A 19,064-nucleotide genomic window follows, 5' to 3' on the forward strand; every position below is an offset into this window, starting at 1 on the left:
TTATGTGAAATATAATTATATGGCTGTAGAGAAGTGCTCCTTTTGTGGCACTATCCAGGACTGAAAATATGGGACAGATGTCAGATGCTATCTAGCAAACTCTAAATCTAGAAAGGGCAGGAAATCTTCTTAATACTGGAATTGCCCTCTGGTAGAGACCAGGTGGTGCCCAAAGTAAAGAACCCACCTTGGACAGCTTGAGAGCTAGAGTGACATAGACTTAGTCATTCATTCATTCTGTAAACATGTTTGGGTGACTGGAAAATGCTGGGTACTCTGCTAGATTCTGGGGAGACAGAGATGGATCAAAGGGGTTTCTCGCCCTTAACTAGCTTACAGACTAGTAGAGGGTGGGTGGCAAAGAAAAGTAAGTATTACAGGCACTAGAAAAGAGGAGGGCAAAGGGACCCAACGAGGATAATGGCAGGAGAACAGGAAAGCCTTCGTAGGAAAAGTGAGACTTGAGCTAGGTCTAGAAAGACCAATAGGGCTTAGGCTCAGCTAGAGGTGGGATGCTAGGCAAAGAGCAGCATGAACAAGGCACAGAGGAGCGAAGCAGCTGGGCGCATTTGGAGAAATGCACTTTCATTTGTCACTATGACTGTGACATAGGATACAAGGAGGCCCAGGGAGAGGAGGGTAGAGAAGGAGTCCATCTTGAGGCAGACTGTTCTCACTATATTTTTGCTTCTTTTTGGCCATCTCAGTTCCTTGGTTCATATTTCAACAGAAGGGCACCTGGCTTTGCTCTTCTACTTCTTCCCTCTTTATAGGAATTCTGGGTCATGAACACCTCAATCCAGAGCACAATCATTCTTCTCATTGAGCAAATTGTGGTAGCTCTTGGGGGTGAATTTAAGCTGTACCTGCCCCAGCTGATCCCGCACATGCTACGTGTCTTCATGCATGACAACAGCCCAGGCCGCATTGTCTCCATCAAGGTGAGTAGCCCAGGGCATTTTCTCAAGAGATTTCAAGGGTCCATCAGAGTCCCTGCATGGTCACCTATGGGGCAAGACCCTGTTTGGAGTGTCAGGGTGATGCTCAATCCACAAGACCAAATCCAAGGAATTCTAATATCCAATGCATGCAGTTTACAGTTTATAGAATGTTTACAATCCTCTCTTGATTATTCTTACGTTTTGTCTCCTTTAATGGATTATTCTTGGTAAATGTTTTATCCCAGACCAGTTTTCTCTATTATTCAGCGATGGATTCCTTATCAATTGAAATAACCTCAGAGAAAGCAAAGTAATATATAAGCAAAATAAAATGAGGGGAAAAGATGCTGCAAAAAAATATAGTGCAAAGCCACTTAAGAAGGCTTTTCAGAGTCCCCACAGAGTTTTGAATTATCCATCCCACTGTCCCCTCCAGGTACTTAGATACTTGGTACCTGACTGAATTTGCTCATCTCCATGCTTTGGATCCCTTTTGCAGTTGCTGGCTGCAATCCAGCTGTTTGGTGCCAACCTGGATGACTATCTGCACTTGTTGTTGCCTCCGATTGTGAAGTTGTTTGATGCCCCTGAAGTTCCACTGCCATCTCGAAAGTAAGCACCTGCTCTTTGGGACTAACAGTCATCAAGCTTTTAATCTTTTGTTGAATATGTCCTTTTCTTAAGTTCCCACGCCACCTTTCTACTTTTTTTGTTATTTCAACTCCCCTTATTTTAGTCCAGAAATGTCCCACATTTATGGAAATCTTAACTTTCCCCATCCCACTGGAATATATATTGGATCCTTGTCACCCAAAATACCTCAGAGGCCATTCCTTCCCATTCGGTGCTGATTGTTAAGGTAACCCTCAGCCACTTCTCTTACTTTGGGAATGCATGTTAGCAATTACCATATGTTAGCGATTGTTGTAGGGCAGCGTTAGAGACGGTGGACCGCCTAACAGAGTCCCTGGATTTCACTGACTATGCCTCCCGGATCATTCACCCGATTGTTCGAACACTGGACCAGAGCCCAGAACTGCGTCCCACAGCCATGGACACCTTGTCTTCACTTGTCTTTCAGCTGGGGAAGAAGGTAAGGCAGGAGTTTTAAACAGACATGCTCTTCTGCCTGCCTTGGGGAAGAAGACTTTGTGAACTCCTCTATTGGTTAGTCTGTAGGTCTCAACCACTGTCAGAGAGCTAGGAATTGTTTGCACTTTTTTGCTTCATTTATTCAGCAAATATTTATTGAGCCAGCTATGTGGGCTAAGTGCTGTTCTGGGGATAAGACAGTAAACAGAATGATATCCTTGTTCTCACAAAGCTTACATTCCAATGAAGCAAAGTTAATAAGCACAGTTTGTCTCATAAGTGTGACGGGAGGGAGTGAAGGGAGATGCTGTTTATTTAGGGTGGACAGGGAAGACCTCTCTGATAAATTGACCTTTGAGCAGAGACCTAAATAAAGTAAAGGCCCAAGCCCAGAGAGTGGGATGCAGGCTGAAGCCACTGCATGAATAGCACGTGCAGAGGTGCTAGATGGCAGCATGCTTGGAGTGTTCAAGGAATAGCAGGAGAGCAGTGCGACTTCAGAGGAGGGAGCAAAGGGGGAAGTGCTTGGAAAAGGTCATAGAGATACTGCGGGGCTGAGCTGTGGGTGGTGCTTGAAACTGGGATTGTTGGCCAGTGGTTCTCAAAACGTGATCCCCAGAGCAGCAGTGGCAGTATCTACAGAGATGGGAACTTCTCAGAAATGCAGATTCTCAGGCCTCACCCTGGTCCTACTGAATCAGAAACTCTGGTTGTAGAGCCCAGTGATCTCTGGTTTCATAAGCCCTCCGGGTCACCTGGGTGATGCCCACTGAAATTTGCACACACTGTCTTGAGCCATTGTAAGTCCTATGGCTTTCACTCTGAGCAAGATTAGAAGTCTTTGGAGGATTTTGAGCACAGGAATACCATGATCTGACCTAACAGTTTTAAATGATTACTCTCAGTGCTGTGTGGAAGAATGGACTGAGCTGAGAGTGGAAGCAGAGAGACCATTAAAAGGCTGTTGCAGTAACCCAGGTGGAAGATGATGGGGACTAGGATTATAGCAGGAGGGGGTAAAAAGTGATTCTTCTGAGTATCACAGAGCTAGCCCAAAACTTGGAAGAAATAGCTATAATGTAGTGGTGCTGGTATTCTTTTCTCTGCTTTGCTTTCCAAAGTAATGGTTTCTGATCTCTTCCCTCTCCTGCTATAGTATCAAATTTTCATTCCAATGGTGAATAAAGTCCTGGTGCGACACCGAATCAACCATCAGCGCTATGATGTGCTTATCTGCAGAATTGTCAAGGTGAACTGCACTTCACTTCACTTTCAAAGTCCCTCATTGTCTTTCCTAATTGATATGCTTGTCATCTTAGCTGTGGGAGTATATCTAGCTTTTTAGCTCTGAACTAGGGATTGGAAAACTTTTTCCATAAATATAGTAAATTTTTTCAGCTTTGCAGGCTATGTGGTCTCTGTTGCAACTACTCAGCTCTGCCACTGCAGCATGAAAGCAGCCATATGCATACATAAACGAGTATGCATGGCTACATTCCAGTAAAGTTTTATTATGGACTCCAGAATATGATTCTCTAATAATTTTCACATGTTACAAAATATTTATCTTCTTTTGATTTTTTTTCAGACATTTAAAAATGTAAAAACCATTCTTGGCTCTTGGGCCGTATAAAAACAGGCCGCAGGCTCTTTGCCACCCTTGCTTTTCATCCCTTTTATCACTGCTCACAGCTGTTTCATATTTGCCAGTTGCATGCTCTTACTACAAAGTCAGTGCTTGTCAGTGACCAAGAAAGACTGGTCTGCAGTGGGGAATACAGCCCACCCATGATTCATTTTGTCCATATGTGGAGTCATACCTAAATCCTGGCTTTTCCAGAAGATCTGAACTCCTCAAGGTTTAAGGATGTTTTCTAAACTGGGAGTGTCTAGTGGGGTTGTGGGTTTGTTCCATGAATCTCTGGTTGCAGGGATACACCCTTGCTGATGAAGAAGAGGACCCTTTGATTTACCAGCATCGAATGCTGAGGAGTGGCCAAGGGGATGCATTGGCTAGTGGACCAGTAGAAACGGGGCCCATGAAGAAACTGCATGTCAGCACCATCAACCTCCAAAAGGCAGGTCCATCGTTTCCCCGGGGACTTGGAAAGGAGAGCCTTCCTGCTCTTCTGTCTTGTTCACAACTTTCAGCTCTTGTGACTTTCAGTTTAAAACCACCAAAAACCAGCCCAAGCATTTTTCTGAAAATTTATATACTATGGACATAGGTCACTTTGTCTTTCTCCAGGTGTCTGAATTGTACGTTTTTTTAGTAGAAGGAAAAGAACAAAGTGTCCTTTTGTGCTGCCTTGCAGCTTTGATAGTAGAACGCTTTGTTGCAAATAACATTCTCATTTTTTATATGAATGGAACACAACCAGTGAGCCCCTAGTTAGCACCTGATGCAGGCTCTTTAAAGCACTTCTTCTCAAAGTTCTCAGACTTGTTTGGCTTACCAACAGCTAGGAACTTGTTAAAATGCTTATTCTGATTCAGGGATTCCAAGGTCTGGCCCAGCATTCTCCACTTCTGACAAGCTCCCAGGTGATGCCAATGCTACTGGTCCATGGACACACTTTGTATAGTGAGGCTTTAGGTCCTTGCAGATAAGTACTGAATTCTCTATGCTCACCAAAACCTGGAGTATAACCAGCTTCTCACCATGTATGCCACTGGCCATCCACTTAAATATAGGCAGTTTCCAAGCATATCTAATGGATCTGAGCAGAATAATCATAGTTATGTCACTGATTTTTAAATAAATATACCAGCTTGCTTATGTTCCACATTTTGCTTTAGACTTTAGTGTTTCTGGTGGCTGTAAGAAGCTCCCAGTTGGGATTTCAACGCAGTATTATTCTTCCTTTATTAGCAGCTGACCCAAGGCAGCTGCGCTTCATCTGTAACAGCAGATAAAGGTAAAGAACTGGGCAGGACTGGGTCCCAGCTAACTGGTTCTCTTCTTTTGGCCAAGCCCATAAAGATTTGAACACAGACCTATGTGCGTGTGCTCACACACAGCTTTGGAACACAGGGTCTGTTACTGACGATTCTGCCAGTCATTACCTGCACAGACAGCTGTAAGGTGACCACTGCGAGAAATGTTTAATGATTTAAGATGTAAGTTCTCAAATATCCCTGGATCAGGAGTGAAGCTGCTTTCCCTCTGTAGATTTTGTAATTGCTATTCTGAGGCTTTGGGAGGAAGAAAAAGTCATCAGTCACCTGGTATTCCCAAGCAGTTGTTGAGGCCCCCCTGCTGACGCTTCACACTTGAGGGAGGGGTCGGGTAAGAAGGCCAGACACACATTTCCACCCAGGTATTTTCAGGCTGCCTAGGTTCAGAATGTCCTTCCAATCAGGCAGCCAGCCACCCTGCTTTAGAGCTTTATTCTATTTTAGGAAATCCCCCACTAGTCTGATTTGCTCCTAGGAGGTTTTGCTTTCTGCTCGGGACTTGGAAAAATAAGCATAACCTTTGCCAAACAGTGTAAACAAAGAATCTCTAGTTTATCTCACCTGAGAGAATGGATCAAATTCAAAAACCCTAAGCAAAATCCTCCACAGCTAGAGTCTCAGATCCATTTCGTCGAAAAGTAAATTGTGCTTCCACATATTCATGTGATGATAATTAGAGATTGGTATATTTGTCAGTTTTAACCAGCTTTCAGAATAACAGTTGCTACCTCAGTTGCCTTTCTATTGGGTTTGCTAATAGAGGATTTAAATGGTACAGAAAATGTAAAAACCATTTATAGATACCTCTAGAATGCCTTCCAGGATTTTCAGCAACTTTACCGTCCTGTGATAATCTATTTGGGCTTACCTTCTAAATGGAAAAGCTGGCATCCCGTCAGCATGCACCAGCGTTAGCAGAGGAGGCAGTCAGCAGTGGGTGGGTGGCAGAGGAAACTGGCTAGTGTTTAAACAGTTACTCCATAACCCAGAGAATTGGGAGTTGATTATGTTCTGACTTACAGAGCAGCAGGGAATGGCCCATGTGGGGACTTAGCCTGTTCGATAGATTGTGCAGTTGTCCATTAATCTAACGTTTTTTTGTTTTTGGGGGTTTTTTTTTAAAGATTTTTAATTTTTTCCTTTTTCTCCCCAAAGCCCCCCGGCACATAGTTGTATATTCTTAGTTGTGGGTCCTTCTGGTTGTGGCATGTGGGATGCTGCCTCAGCGTGGCTTGATGAGTGCTGGCATGTCCATGCCCAGGATCCAAACTGGCAAAACTCTGGGCCACTGCAGTGGAGCGCACGAACTCAGCCTCTCGGCCACGGGGCCAGCCCCAATCTAAGGTTTTTTGAATACCTATTTTCTACCATTTATCAAATGGTAACAACAACAATGATAGCAATAACAACTACCAACATTTGTTGAGTGCTTTCTGTGTGTCAGGCATGGTTGTGAGCACTTTATGTGTATTGACTCATTTAATCTTCACAATAACCCTATGAGTTAGGTGCTGTCGTTAATGTCCCCATTATTACAGATGTGGACATTGAGGTACTGAAAGGATAAGTAATTTGCCCAATGTCAGCTAGTAAAATGGTGGAGCCAGGATTTGACCTAGGTAGTGTGACTCCAGAGCCCAGTCTCTTAACTACTATGCTGAACTGCCTCCACCTTACCCAGGCTCAACCGCACGTCAGAGTGCTATTTCCTTGTATAGCAATGCTTCCTTCTGTGTGTCCACCTCTTAAAAGGCCACGTTCTACAGTGCAGCTATCCAGAGATCCATTGTGTAGGGAGGAAGCCAAAAACCTATGGATAGAAAAGGCCTTGATGTTCCCATTTCATTCAACAGAACAAGGTCTAAAAGTCAAGTCTTTGGTATCTAGTGTCACTCTTCCTTCTAGTTCAGGGGTTCTCATTGTGTGGTCAGTGAGAATCCTTCACATAGTTTTTCGTTTTGTCTCTTGCAATATCTCTACTTCGGTTTCTGACATAAAATAATAGTTTATGTAAAATTATTCATTAATAACTCATCAAAGGCCACAGCAAGTCTCCGGTTTCTCCCAGAGAGGTGACGGGTTAAGTCGTTGATGCGTGTCTTTCACTCACTAAGAACTTCTGCTCTTAAGCAGTTTCCTAGTTTAAGGAGGGTCGACGTGTCTGTTCTGCTGGAAATCTTTTAAGAATATATTTAGAAGTTAGGGATTTAGTAGTTAGGAGTAGGCCAGTTGAGAGAGATGTCATTTTGATGATAATTGCAACCACTTTTTGCTCATGTATTCCAGCTAGGCCCTGTAAATGCATTATCCCTAGATGAGGAAGACCAAGGCTCGGAAGCAGCATATAAGTAATTTGCCCAGAGTGCTGTAGCTGCCAAATGGCAGAGCCAAGGTTCCAACCAGGTGTTTCTAACTTCTGAGTAATAGGCACTCATATATGCAGCACTAACTTTGTGCCAAGAATTGTTATAACTCCTTTAAATTTATTAACTTAATTAATCCTTACAACACCTTATGAGGTGGGAACTATTATCCTCATTTTACAATTGAGGAAACTGAGGCACAGAGAAGTTAAGTAACTTGCCCAAGGTCAGCCAGTAAGTTAGATAACTGACATTTGTGCTCAAGCCACTGAGCTCCAGAGTGTGGCTTCTGGTCACTATACTCTCCCACCCATCTCCAGAGCCTGAATCTTTCCGTCCATCTCCCCAGCTGCCCCAGGTAGTAACTCTTGATGCCTGAAGAGCTCAGAGTTTTGAGGAGAATTGGGGGAGATAAATCAGAAAGTAAAAATTAAATCTGTTCAGCTCCTCTTGTCTCATTCTACCATAGTGTCGTGTGCTTTGGGCTCACTGCTCACCTGAGTGTAACATGATTCCTGATGGTGTAAACCTGAGCCATTTCCTGCTCCCTGTGTGACTCTTTGCTGTAAGATGAACCAGTGTCCTAATGCAGAGTGCCCAGGGCCCATCACGTATTGCTAGAGGCCATTAGGCTTTGTTGAATGCACTCTGAGTGTGACAGTCCCCATCCATTCTGTGTCTGCAGAGCTCTCTGCTTTGCTGATAGAGTCCAGCACCAATGAGTTGTAAAATAGGCTTTTTCTATATTGTACTATATTCCAGAGGTTTTGCTTTATGGCTTTTAATTAAATATTACTCTTTTATGTTTGTGGTCTGAGGGAGTTTTATCATGAGAGGTATAATTTTATAAATCAAAGAAGTAGAATAATCATTAAATCGATGAGGCTCTTTACAATTGGCCCTTGAAGCTCATGGTTTCCCATTGTAACCTGTGGGATTACAGGCCTGGGGAGCTGCCAGAAGGGTCTCCAAAGATGACTGGCTGGAATGGCTGCGGCGGCTGAGTCTGGAGCTGCTGAAGGACTCCTCATCACCCTCCCTGCGCTCCTGCTGGGCCCTGGCTCAGGCCTACAACCCAATGGCCAGGTATGGTGTGTCAGGGCTCCCTTCTTCCCAGCTTCAGATGGGATCAAGAGGATCAGCACATAAAAAACGTTATATAAGAATTCGTTTTTATTAGCGATAACAGTAAAAAGGCTGGTATTTTTAATTTTGCTAACTTGTCTGAGGAAACAATAAAGAAAAAGGCAAATTGAACAAGCTCATATTACAGGAAAAGCATTCATCTTAATCTCGCTGGTAGATCTTTAGTAGCTTTAGGTCTGGAATTTTAATTTCAAAGTCATTTACAACTATGAAAACAACTATGTAATAGTTTAGTATATCCTGTTTCCAATAATAATGATATTCTGATTATTTATTGCTGTATTACAAATACCCCAAATCTTGCTGGTCTAGAACAACAACAGTCATTTATTTCACTCATGAATCTGGATTTGGGCAGGACCTGTGGGGACAGCTTGTCTCTGCTCCGCATAGTGTCAGTGGGGGTCTTTGTCCAGGGGCTAAAGGATCTACTTTCAAGAGGGCAAACCAGGGCTGACTATCAACTGGAAATCAGCCCTGGGTAGCGGCCTCAGTTCCTTTCCACGTGGATCACTCTATGGGTTGCTTGTGCTTCCTCACAGAATATTGGCTAGGTTCAAGAGTGAGTGTCCCCAAGGGAATGAGGCAGAAGTGCATGGTATTTATATGACCCAGCCTTGAAAGTCACATCGTGTCACTTCTGCCACACTGTTGTTCAAGGCAGTCACAAAGGCCCACTTAAGTTCAAAGGGAGGAGCGTTGGATACCACCTCTTGATAGGGGAGTAGCAAGATTCTAGAAGATACACATGGAACAGGAGATGCTGTTGTAGCCATCTTTGGAAAACAGAATTTGCCATAAAAAATACTGTTGTAAATAGTACATCTTAGCCATTAAAAATTTGGTTTTTAAAAAGTTTTAATGCATGTAAAAGATTTACATATAATGTAAATGAATAAAATGGAATACAAAATAGCATAAATGTATGATTTCAACTATTAAAAATATATATACACAGGAAAAAGGTTAGAAAGTAATAGCAACAGTGATTATCTCTAAGTAGGAAGTTTTAAAGAGTGATTATTTCCTTCTTTATTTTCTAAGTTTTTCTGCAATGGACAATTATTTATAATGAGGCATAAAGTGGTGATTTAATTAACAAGCAATCCTTCTCGTTAGCAAGAAACAAAAACAATGCATTTCATTTCACTTTCATCAGCACAGCTGGTTTGCTGTTTGGAGTGTATTTAGCAGGAGAATGATGGTCCCTGAGACTGTCGCTTTGACACCATGATTTGGTTCATGTAATTTCAAGTATTTTTTAATGCTTTAAAGATAGTTCCCAGGATTTCCCTGTTTCCATAGTGTGCAGATTTCATGTGCTCAACTGATATAGAGTACCTCTCTTCTGCTCCATGTCACTTCTAAGCAGTGTCATCCACAAGAGGCTTGTGATAAATATATATATATGCATTTATCCCCTTAGTGCCAAATATGTTCATTTGGGATCCAATGTGGCCTCGGACCTACATCAGAAAGCTTATTTCTTAATTTATATAGAACTTCTTTTGGTCTTCATGTTATCCTCTGAATTTCAAATTTAATTTTTTCCATCGGATTGCAAAATTATATACATTGGTCTAACTTAACCTTTTTAATGTGTAACAAAACGTATACATGGGGGCTTCAAATGCTAAACCCATACATCATATGCATATTCTGTAGTTTCCAACTCCCCTCCCCTGACATTCACCAAAAAAGAGAGGGTAGGATTAAAGTTTAGATATCAGGAGTAGCATGTCCATCCATGTGGTGCTGCAGTGATTTAAAACAGCTGTAGTAATCTTAGAAATGGCCCCTCTGGTTCCAGGTCTTTGTAAGGCTCCAGCTGTTAGCGATTGGCTTAGAGAATCTTAGGACTTATGGATTTGGGGTCTATTTTCTAATGCTTCTGGTTTCTTAAGTTCTGTGTCATTTTGTTTATGACCATCCAACTAAGGGTTCTGGTTATCATTTGAAAAGCAATAGCAGATGATGCCTTTGCCACTTCTGATCTTGGGAATTTGGACATTGCCTAAGAAGCATCCCAAGAATCATTTGAAGATTATTATTTTCTGAATCCGTTAATGCCAACTTCTATGTTGGAAATCCCCTTTCTGTTCATCCCCTCCAATGAAGAGAAGTGATGCAAAACTGCCATGAAATGTGCCTATGGAGACAAGTTACTTTTCTTTGTTCTTCTGTCTCCTCCCACCCCCACACACAGTTCTCTGTATATCAGTGTCTATACCTGCTGTAAAATACAATAGTCACTAGCCACATATGATTATTTTAATTAAAATTAAATAAAATTCTGTTTCTCGGTCAACTTACCCACAATTCAAGTGCTCAATGGCCAGTGGCTACCATATTGAACAGGGAAGATATAGACCATTTCCAGCCAGTTCTGTTGGATAACACTGGTCTATATGTATAACCAAAATCAATAATGCCAGAAGTAGATTGGTAGATGTGACTTTGTGGCACCAGGCAGAAGCATGAGAGGCATTTCCAATATCTTTTTCCACTCCTCTCTGCCCTCAGGGATCTCTTCAATGCTGCATTTGTGTCCTGCTGGTCTGAACTGAATGAAGACCAGCAGGATGAACTCATTAGAAGCATTGAGTTGGCCCTCACTTCACAGGACATTGCTGAAGTCACACAAACGCTCTTAAACTTGGCTGAATTCATGGAACACAGTGACAAGGTGAGACTTTTCCCCATTGTCCAGTTGGAGCCTGACAGGGAACCATGGGTGGTGGGGAGAAGCAGCCACTCAGCCTGCTCTTGTTTGTGCCCCATCTGCCATTTTCCTATGCTGTGGGGTTCTGCTCTCCTCTAGGGCCCCCTGCCATTGAGAGACGACAATGGCATCGTCCTGCTGGGTGAGAGGGCTGCCAAGTGCCGAGCATATGCCAAAGCACTACACTACAAAGAACTGGAGTTCCAGAAAGGTCCAACCCCCGCCATCCTAGAATCTCTCATCAGGTAGGCTATAAACCCTTTTTAATTGCTGCCTTCACCAAAAATGACCTCTCTTCTCCCACTGCCTGGTGCCCATTCACTGGAGTCACTTGGAGACTTCTGCTCTGTGAAATCTGCCATAGGGTCTAGCCAACACATTTAAATGAGATGTGGTTGCAGATGGCTCTCCCCAGTATTCGTGCCATAATTGTCATTTCTGTTGACCCTTAGCACATGAGCTCCTGTTGTTTTCCAACCTGTGCTTGCTTGTCCCAGTGAAATCAGTCTAGAGGCAATTTTGTGGCAATAACAGCCTAGGAAACACAGAGTTTATGTCTGGGTTAGATAGCACTCTCTGGAACAGGAGTAGGAAGTAACTGGTTCCTGTGCCTCAAAGGCCACCCAAAGGCAGGGTGGGGTTTTATTGATAAATATCTTGGTGCCTGAGTCTTCCTCCTCCGGAGTTCTAGGAATATAAAAGGCAGAGCGAAGTCTGAGATTCATTGGTGTTTTCTCCTGATTTGGTTATGTTCTCTCCTCTCATAAGATGGTTTTGAGTCTTCTGGGTATAGAAAAAATAGGTTGTTTAATAAATTTTCTGGTGTTATGAAATTATAAGCAGCCTGAAATATTAGCTCCTGTTCCTGAAGAACTGTTCACTTCCCCTAATGATTATCAGAGAATATTAACTCTGGGATCTAATTATCTTCATGTAAGTGCTAATGTGTCGATTATTTCGCTACAGATAGTTTAGGGAAAAATCACCTGGTTAATAAATCCCTCCTTTGTGGCTGAAGCAGCTGTGTATGGAGTGTTCTTCACTTGAGAGGATAATCAAGTAGCCATGTTCTCTGATAGCTCTGCTTTAGAGTAAATGCTAAAAAGTGTTCCTTTAAACACTTTAAAAAGTGACCAAGAAGATAGAAGTAGAATCATGTTTTTTCCCAAATTGGACTCCGAGAGAATGTTGATTTCTAAAATACCACAGAGGAACTGTTACAAACATGCCATCCTATGGCATAGGCTTCAGTTTCAAGTTAGGCACCGAGAATGTGAAAACCTGTGTTTTCTTCTTCCCATCCGTCCATTCATGCTTAGTGAGTATAATAACTTCAATGTCAAATAACTAGTTTTGCACATTAACTTCCTTGCTATCCTTTTTCTCTTTGATGCCTCCCTGACACCTTCCTTATCCTACCCTAGGTTTTTCTCTATATTTGACACAATCATAGAAGCATTAATGTTTATACAGATTTATAGTAGAAAGACATAGTCAGAGCCCTGGAAAAGTGTTTAAGAAGGTCATTTAACTTCGTAAGCCAATATAATTGAAAATAAGTCCTCAGAATTTCCTGCAGATTGATCTTGATTTTAAGAAAACAAACAAGTAAAAACCTCTGTTCCCAGGTAAAGCCGCGGCTCTAAGCTCTGGTTTTTTCCCAGCCTGATTCAGCTCAGCTTGCAGTTTTGCCTCCTTTCAGTTGGTCTCCCAGATCTTCCCACTACGCTTCTTTTTTGTTTCCATTTACAGCTTTTCCTACTGATTTCATAAAACTGCTTCTTCTAAGCACCATTACGATGTTCTGCCATCACTTTCACTGAAGAAAGTTTTAGGAAACAACCTTAGGCAAAGCTGCTATTAATGCTCTCAGCACTCCCTCAGCCCTCTGGATGAGCCTCATGGAAACTCCTCCTGGAGTGAGAGCACTGGGAGTTGTACGTCCCTGAGCCACTACTTTGGTTCAGTGGTGGGGACATTGCTCTTCAGTGATAGATTGAATTCCCTTCATCACAGTAGCTGCTGGAGAGCTTGCAGCTCAATTCCTGGCCCACCTCTAACAGGTTACAGGCATCTTTCCTGTTTTGTCTATTGCCCTCTCCCACTTCAACTTTATTTTGTTTTTCCTACTCTTACTTTCCCTTCACCATTTGTCCACTTTTGTAAAGCTTACTCTAGTATAAACGTTTGAGTCAATTGCCTTAAATTGTCTTTGAAAAAATCAGGTTAACCATACACAAAAACATCTTTGCACAGCTCTTTCTTAGTTTTTGTTTTAAAGAGCTGTGCTGTGCTAACAACATTGTTCTCTTGCTGCCAGATCAATCTGTCAGTCTTCCTACCTGTTGACGTTTTTACCTGTCTGCTCTAGGACAAGTTAAATCCCGTGTGTAATCCCCAAACCAAGGCTAACATGGAGACACGATAAACTACCCCCATCTCCTCAAAGCTCCTGTATTTCAGTAATTATAATGGCTTCTTAAGGGAACAGAGGATTAAATGGGTATTGGATTACTTGGAAACACACACATATAGACACAGCTTTTACTTCGTCAGCCCATAGCATTAGGGTAAGGTCTGGTGGCCTACTGACTTAGACTGTTCAGGCTGCTGTAACAAATTACCACAGACTGGGTGACTTAAACAACAGACACTTCTCACAGTTCTGGAGGCTAGAAAGTCCCAGATCAGGATGCCAGCATGGTTGGGTTCTGATGAGGACCCTCTTCCAGCTTGCCAGATTGCCAGCTTCTCCCTGTGTGCTCACATGGTGGAAAGCAGAGGACAAGTTCTCTGGGTCTCTTTTATAAGGGCCCTAATCCCATTCATGAGGGCTCTACTCTCGTGGTGTAAACACCTCCAAAAGGCCCCACTTCCAAATACCATCACGTTGGGGATTAGCCTTCAACATAGGAATTTTGGGAGGACACAAACATTTGATCCATAGCATTCCCCCTCTGGCCCTCCAAAATTCATGTCCTTGCATGCAGAATACATTCATTCCATCCCAACAGCCCCCAAAGTCTTCACTCATTCCAGGAGCAACTCTGAAGTCTCATCTAAATATCGTCTAAATCAGGTATGGTTGAGACTCTAGGTACGATTCATCCTGAGGCAAAATTTGTCTCCAGCTGTGAACCTATGAAACTAAACAAGTTATGTGCTTCCAAAATACAGTGATGGGACAGGAATAGGATAGACATCCCCACTCCAAAAGGGAGAAATAGGAAAGAAGGATGTGGTGACAGGCCCAAGCAAGTCCAAAACGAAGCAAGGCAAACTTGATGAGATCTCAAGACTTGAAAGTAATCCCATTTGGGTGGATCCTCTGCCCTCCAAGCCCACTCGGGTGACAGTGTGCCTTCTGGACCCACTGGGGTGGAGGTCCTGCCCCTGTAGCTTTGTCAGGTAGACAAGGTGACTCCACCCCCACAGCTTTGGGCAGAGTTCATCTGGCCTGTTAAAAACAAGGCAGTGATCCCCTTTTTTGAGAACAAGGAGGCAGCCCTGATGATCTCTAAATCGCCTTTCGGATAGTTTTTCCCTTGTCTTGAAGAATAGTGCATTTTCACCTGAATATTTCTATAGTCCTGTCCTGTAAAATCCAAGAATTCCAAAAGCCTGCCTTCCTTGCTTCCTGTCTCTTTGCTGTTCAGTTCAACCTGGTAGTTTTCCTGCTAGAGTAGCTGATTAGGTCCATGGTTCACACCCATACTAATCTCCTTATCAAAGCATTGCATGGCTATATCCTTAGCGGTCTCTTCCAAACACACTTTCTCATTTTTTACAATATGCATAGGCTGAGAATCTTCCAAAATCTTTAAGTTCTAGTACCTTTCTGCTTAATAATTCCATCTTCAAGTCATTTATCTCTTCTCACATTTTACTATAAGCAATTAGGAGGAACCAAGCTACTCCTTCAACACTGCTTAGAAATCCTCTCAGCTAAATATCCAGTTTCATCACTAACAAGTTCTACCTTTCACAAAACACTATAAAATGAACGGTTCAGCAAATTTTTTGCCATTTTATAACAAGGTTTGCCTTTTCTCTATTATCCAATAACACATTCCTCATTTCCATCTGAGACCTCATCAGAATGGCTTTTATCATCCGTATACCTACTCACATTCTGTTCATGATTACTTAGGTGTTCTCTAAGAAGACAGAAGCTTTCTCTCCAGCTCTCTTCTTTTCTTTCTGAGTTCTCACTAGAATTGCCTTTGAAAATCCCTTCATGGCAATCTAGGCTTTTTCTAGCACGCACCTCAAAACTCTTCCAGCCTCCACCCATTACTCAATTCCAAAGCCACTTCCACATTTTTGGGTGTTTGTTACAGCAGTACCCCACATCTCAGTACCTATTTCCTGTTCTAGTCCATTCGGGCTGCTATAACAAAATACCATAGACTGGGTGGCTTAAAGAGCAAACATTGATTTCTCACAGTTCTGGAGGCTGGGAAGTCCAGGATCAGGAAGCAGCATGGCTGGGTTCTGGTGAGGGCTCTCTTCCAGGTTGTCAGATTGCCAGCTTCTCCCGGTGTGCTCACATGGTGGAAAGCAGAGAACAAACTCTCGGTCTCTTTTATAAGGGCCCTAATCCCATTCATGAGGACTCCACTCTCATGGTGCAAACACCTCCCAAAGGCTCCACTTGCAGACACCATCACACTGGGGTTAGGCTTCAGCATAGGAATTTGAGGGGGACACACACATTCCATCTGTAGCACCTGCTCTTCCTTCTCACCCCAAGTAAAAGAGAGCTCAAAGTTGGGTGCTTGCACTGCCCAGTCCCTGACAAGTAATCCCATTTTTTTTTCTTTTTTTTTATTGAGGTAAGATTGGTTTATAACATTATTTAAATTTCAGGTGTACATCATTATATTTCTTTTTTTAATTTTTTATTTTATTTATCTATTTATCTTTGCTAAGAAAGATTTGCCCTGAGCTAACATCTGTGCCAATCTTTTTTTTAAAATTTTTTTTTAAGATTTTATTTTTCCTTTTTCTCCCCAAAGCCCCCTGGTACATAGTTGTGTTTTTAGTTGTGGGTCTTTCTAGTTGTGGCTTGTGGGATGCCACCTCAGCATGGCTTGATGAGCGGTGCCATGTCCGCGCCCAGGATTTGAATGGGTGAAACCCTGGGTCATCGTAGCGGAGCGCACGAACTTAACTACTCGGCCATGGGGCTGGCCCCTGTGCCAGTCTTCAAAGCACTGAACTTCACCACTAGGCCTCGAGGCCAACCCTCTTTTTTTAATTTTTTAATTGTGGTAACATTGGTTTATAACATTATATAAATTTGGGGTATATGTCATTATATTTCAATTTCTGTGTAAAAGTAATCCCATTTTTAAAAAAATTTTCTGATTGAGACATCTGCAGAAGTAAAACTAAAAACAGGGCCAGTGCTTATGGGTGGACATGCAGCTCTAACAACTGGCTATCAGGCCTGTTCTTTTTCATACTTTTCATACCTTTTTCTCTCACAGATCTTAGAGGATGTGGTCAGAGCAAAATGTTCTTTATCTTTAGGAGTGACACTGAGCTCTCCTTTTGGTTCCTGGTGGTTCTGTCTTCTTTAAGGTCAGAGACTGTGCTGTACTCATCTCTGAATCCTTGGCATCCATCGTCAACCTGCACCAGAAGAGGTGCTTTAAAAATGGTAGTTATGGTCAGACTTTGCACCACTGCAGGTGAAGTGGCTGGGATAGTCTCTGTGTTCTTTAACAACTGCTCTCCCTTCCCCTCTGCCGCTCTCTCTCAGAAGTTTTCTCAGAAGGGTGAACTCAACCACAAAGGCTGACTTAGAGCCTCAGTTTTTTGTTTTTGGGGTTTTTTTATGGTAACATTTTTTTTTTGAACATTAACCTGTCACAAAAAGTTGATATTTCAGTTTCTCAGTTGTGTTTATAAAAAATATGAGTAAATTTCAGCAACTATAGGTTTTGATTAGTACAATATAGATGCTTTCCCCCCAACTTTATTGAGCTATAATTGATGACTATAATTGTATATATATAGACAATGTGATGATTTGATATACATTATGGAATGATTACCAAGATCAGGATAATGAACACATTTATCACCTCACATAGTTAACTCTTTTTTGTGGGTATGGTGAGAATGCTTAATTAAGATCTACTCTTAGCAAATTTCAAATATATAATACTGTATTATTAACTATAGTCACCATGCTGTACGTTAGATCTTCAGAACTTATTCATCTTCTGACTGAAAGTTTGTGCCCTTTGACCTGCATCTCTCCATTTCCCCATTCCCCCATCCCTTGACAACCACCGTTCTCTTCTGTTTCTGTGAAATCAACTTTTCTTTTTTTAAGATTTCAAATATGTAATACCATATATTATTTGTTTTCCTGTCTTATTTCACTTAGCATAGTGCCCTCCAGATTCATTGATGTTATCAGAAATGGCAGAATTTTCTTCTTTTTTATGGCAGAATCATATTCCATTGTGTGTGTGTATATCACATTTTCTTTCTGCATTCATCTGTCAGAGGACATTGAGGTTGCTTCCGTATCTTGGCTATTATGAATAATGCTGCAATGAACATGAGAGTGCAGATCTCTCTTTGAGATGGTGATTTCATTTCCTTGGGATGTGTACCCAGAAGTGGGATTGCTGGCCCATATGGTAGTGCTATTTTTAATTGCTTGAGGAACTTCCATACTGTTTTCCATAGTGGCTGTACCAGTTTACATTCCCACCAATAGTGTACAAGGGTTCCCTTTTGTCCACATCCTCACCAACACTTACTATCTCTTGCCTTTTTGATAATACCTGTCCTACCAGGTGTGAGGTGATATCTCATTGTGGTTTTGATTTGCATTTCCCTGGTGATTAGTGATTTTGAACACCTTTTCATGTACCTATTGGCCATTTGAATGTCTTCTTTAGAAAAGTGTCTATTCAGATTCTTTGCCCATTTTTAAATTGGATTATTTGCTATTGAGTTGTATGAGTTCTTTATTTATTTTGGATGTTAATACCCCTTATGAGGGGTTCTGGTTTGCAAATATTTTCTCCTTTCTGTAGATTGCCTTTTCAGTTTATTGATTGAAACAATTTCTTATATTGTGCAGAAGCTTTTTAGTTTGAGGTAGTCCCACTTGTTTATTCTAGCTTTTGTTGCCTAGAGCCTCAGTTTTTTTTAGTTAGGGGGTGTATAGTAAATGAGAGAGAAAATTTTTAGCTGCTTCTGCCATAGGCATCTTACGTTCTTCCTCCTCTTCATCTCCTTTTAACCCCCTGATCTTTTTTTATTTTTTTGAGGAAGATTAGCCCTGAGCTAACATCTGCCACCAATCCTCCTCTTTTTGCTGGGGAAGACTGGCCCTGAGCTAACATCCATGCCCATCTTCCTCTATTTTATGTGGGACGCCTGCCACAGCATGGCTTGCCAAGCGGTGCCATGTCCGCACCCAGGATCCGAACTGGCGAACCCTAGGCCACCGAAGTGGAATGTGCAAACTTACCCACTGTGCCACCGGGCTGCCCACCGCCCCACCCCCACCCCCCACCCCCCGCCACCGATCTTTTTATCCTCTCTTTCCTAGCAGTATTGTGCTGGCTGCCAGGGATCTCAGATTCCCCTTCCTGCCTGTCCCATGGGATGCCTTCCTACAGTGTACTTCTCTGCTCACTTATTTCTTTGAAAATCCCCGAGATTCTTGTTTTTAAGGTTAAGTTCCCAAGAATCAAAGGACTGTAGGTACAGTAGAAAATACTGAGTAAGAATAATGGCCTACCTTATACTGACTGGTTCGAGGGAATGGTTCTTTTTGGCAAGGAAAAATGCCTTCCTAAAGGTCAAGAT

General features: G+C 42.2%; 1 protein-coding gene across 7 annotated transcripts in view; it reads left to right on the forward strand.

Moving 5' to 3' along the window:
- MTOR (mechanistic target of rapamycin kinase) overlaps window positions 1–19,064 on the forward strand; it is a 119,592-nt gene that overhangs the window by 35,888 nt on the left and 64,640 nt on the right. For 4 of the 7 annotated variants that reach the window (XM_044769665.2, XM_044769663.2, XM_014849803.3 and 1 more), the window contains exons 21-28: window positions 774–941; window positions 1,441–1,553; window positions 1,860–2,034; window positions 3,190–3,282; window positions 3,965–4,111; window positions 8,298–8,440; window positions 11,024–11,186; window positions 11,322–11,467. In XM_044769665.2, coding sequence (XP_044625600.1) covers window positions 774–941; window positions 1,441–1,553; window positions 1,860–2,034; window positions 3,190–3,282; window positions 3,965–4,111; window positions 8,298–8,440; window positions 11,024–11,186; window positions 11,322–11,467 — 1,148 coding nt within the window. The remainder of the gene's footprint in view (window positions 1–773; window positions 942–1,440; window positions 1,554–1,859; window positions 2,035–3,189; window positions 3,283–3,964; window positions 4,112–8,297; window positions 8,441–11,023; window positions 11,187–11,321; window positions 11,468–19,064) is intronic. The other 3 variants (XM_070511090.1, XM_044769666.2, XM_014849806.3) reach the window with 1 other exon arrangement.

Source organism: Equus asinus, chromosome 5 (genome assembly GCF_041296235.1).
Source record: "Equus asinus isolate D_3611 breed Donkey chromosome 5, EquAss-T2T_v2, whole genome shotgun sequence".
In the NCBI taxonomy this organism is placed as follows: domain Eukaryota; kingdom Metazoa; phylum Chordata; class Mammalia; order Perissodactyla; family Equidae; genus Equus; species Equus asinus.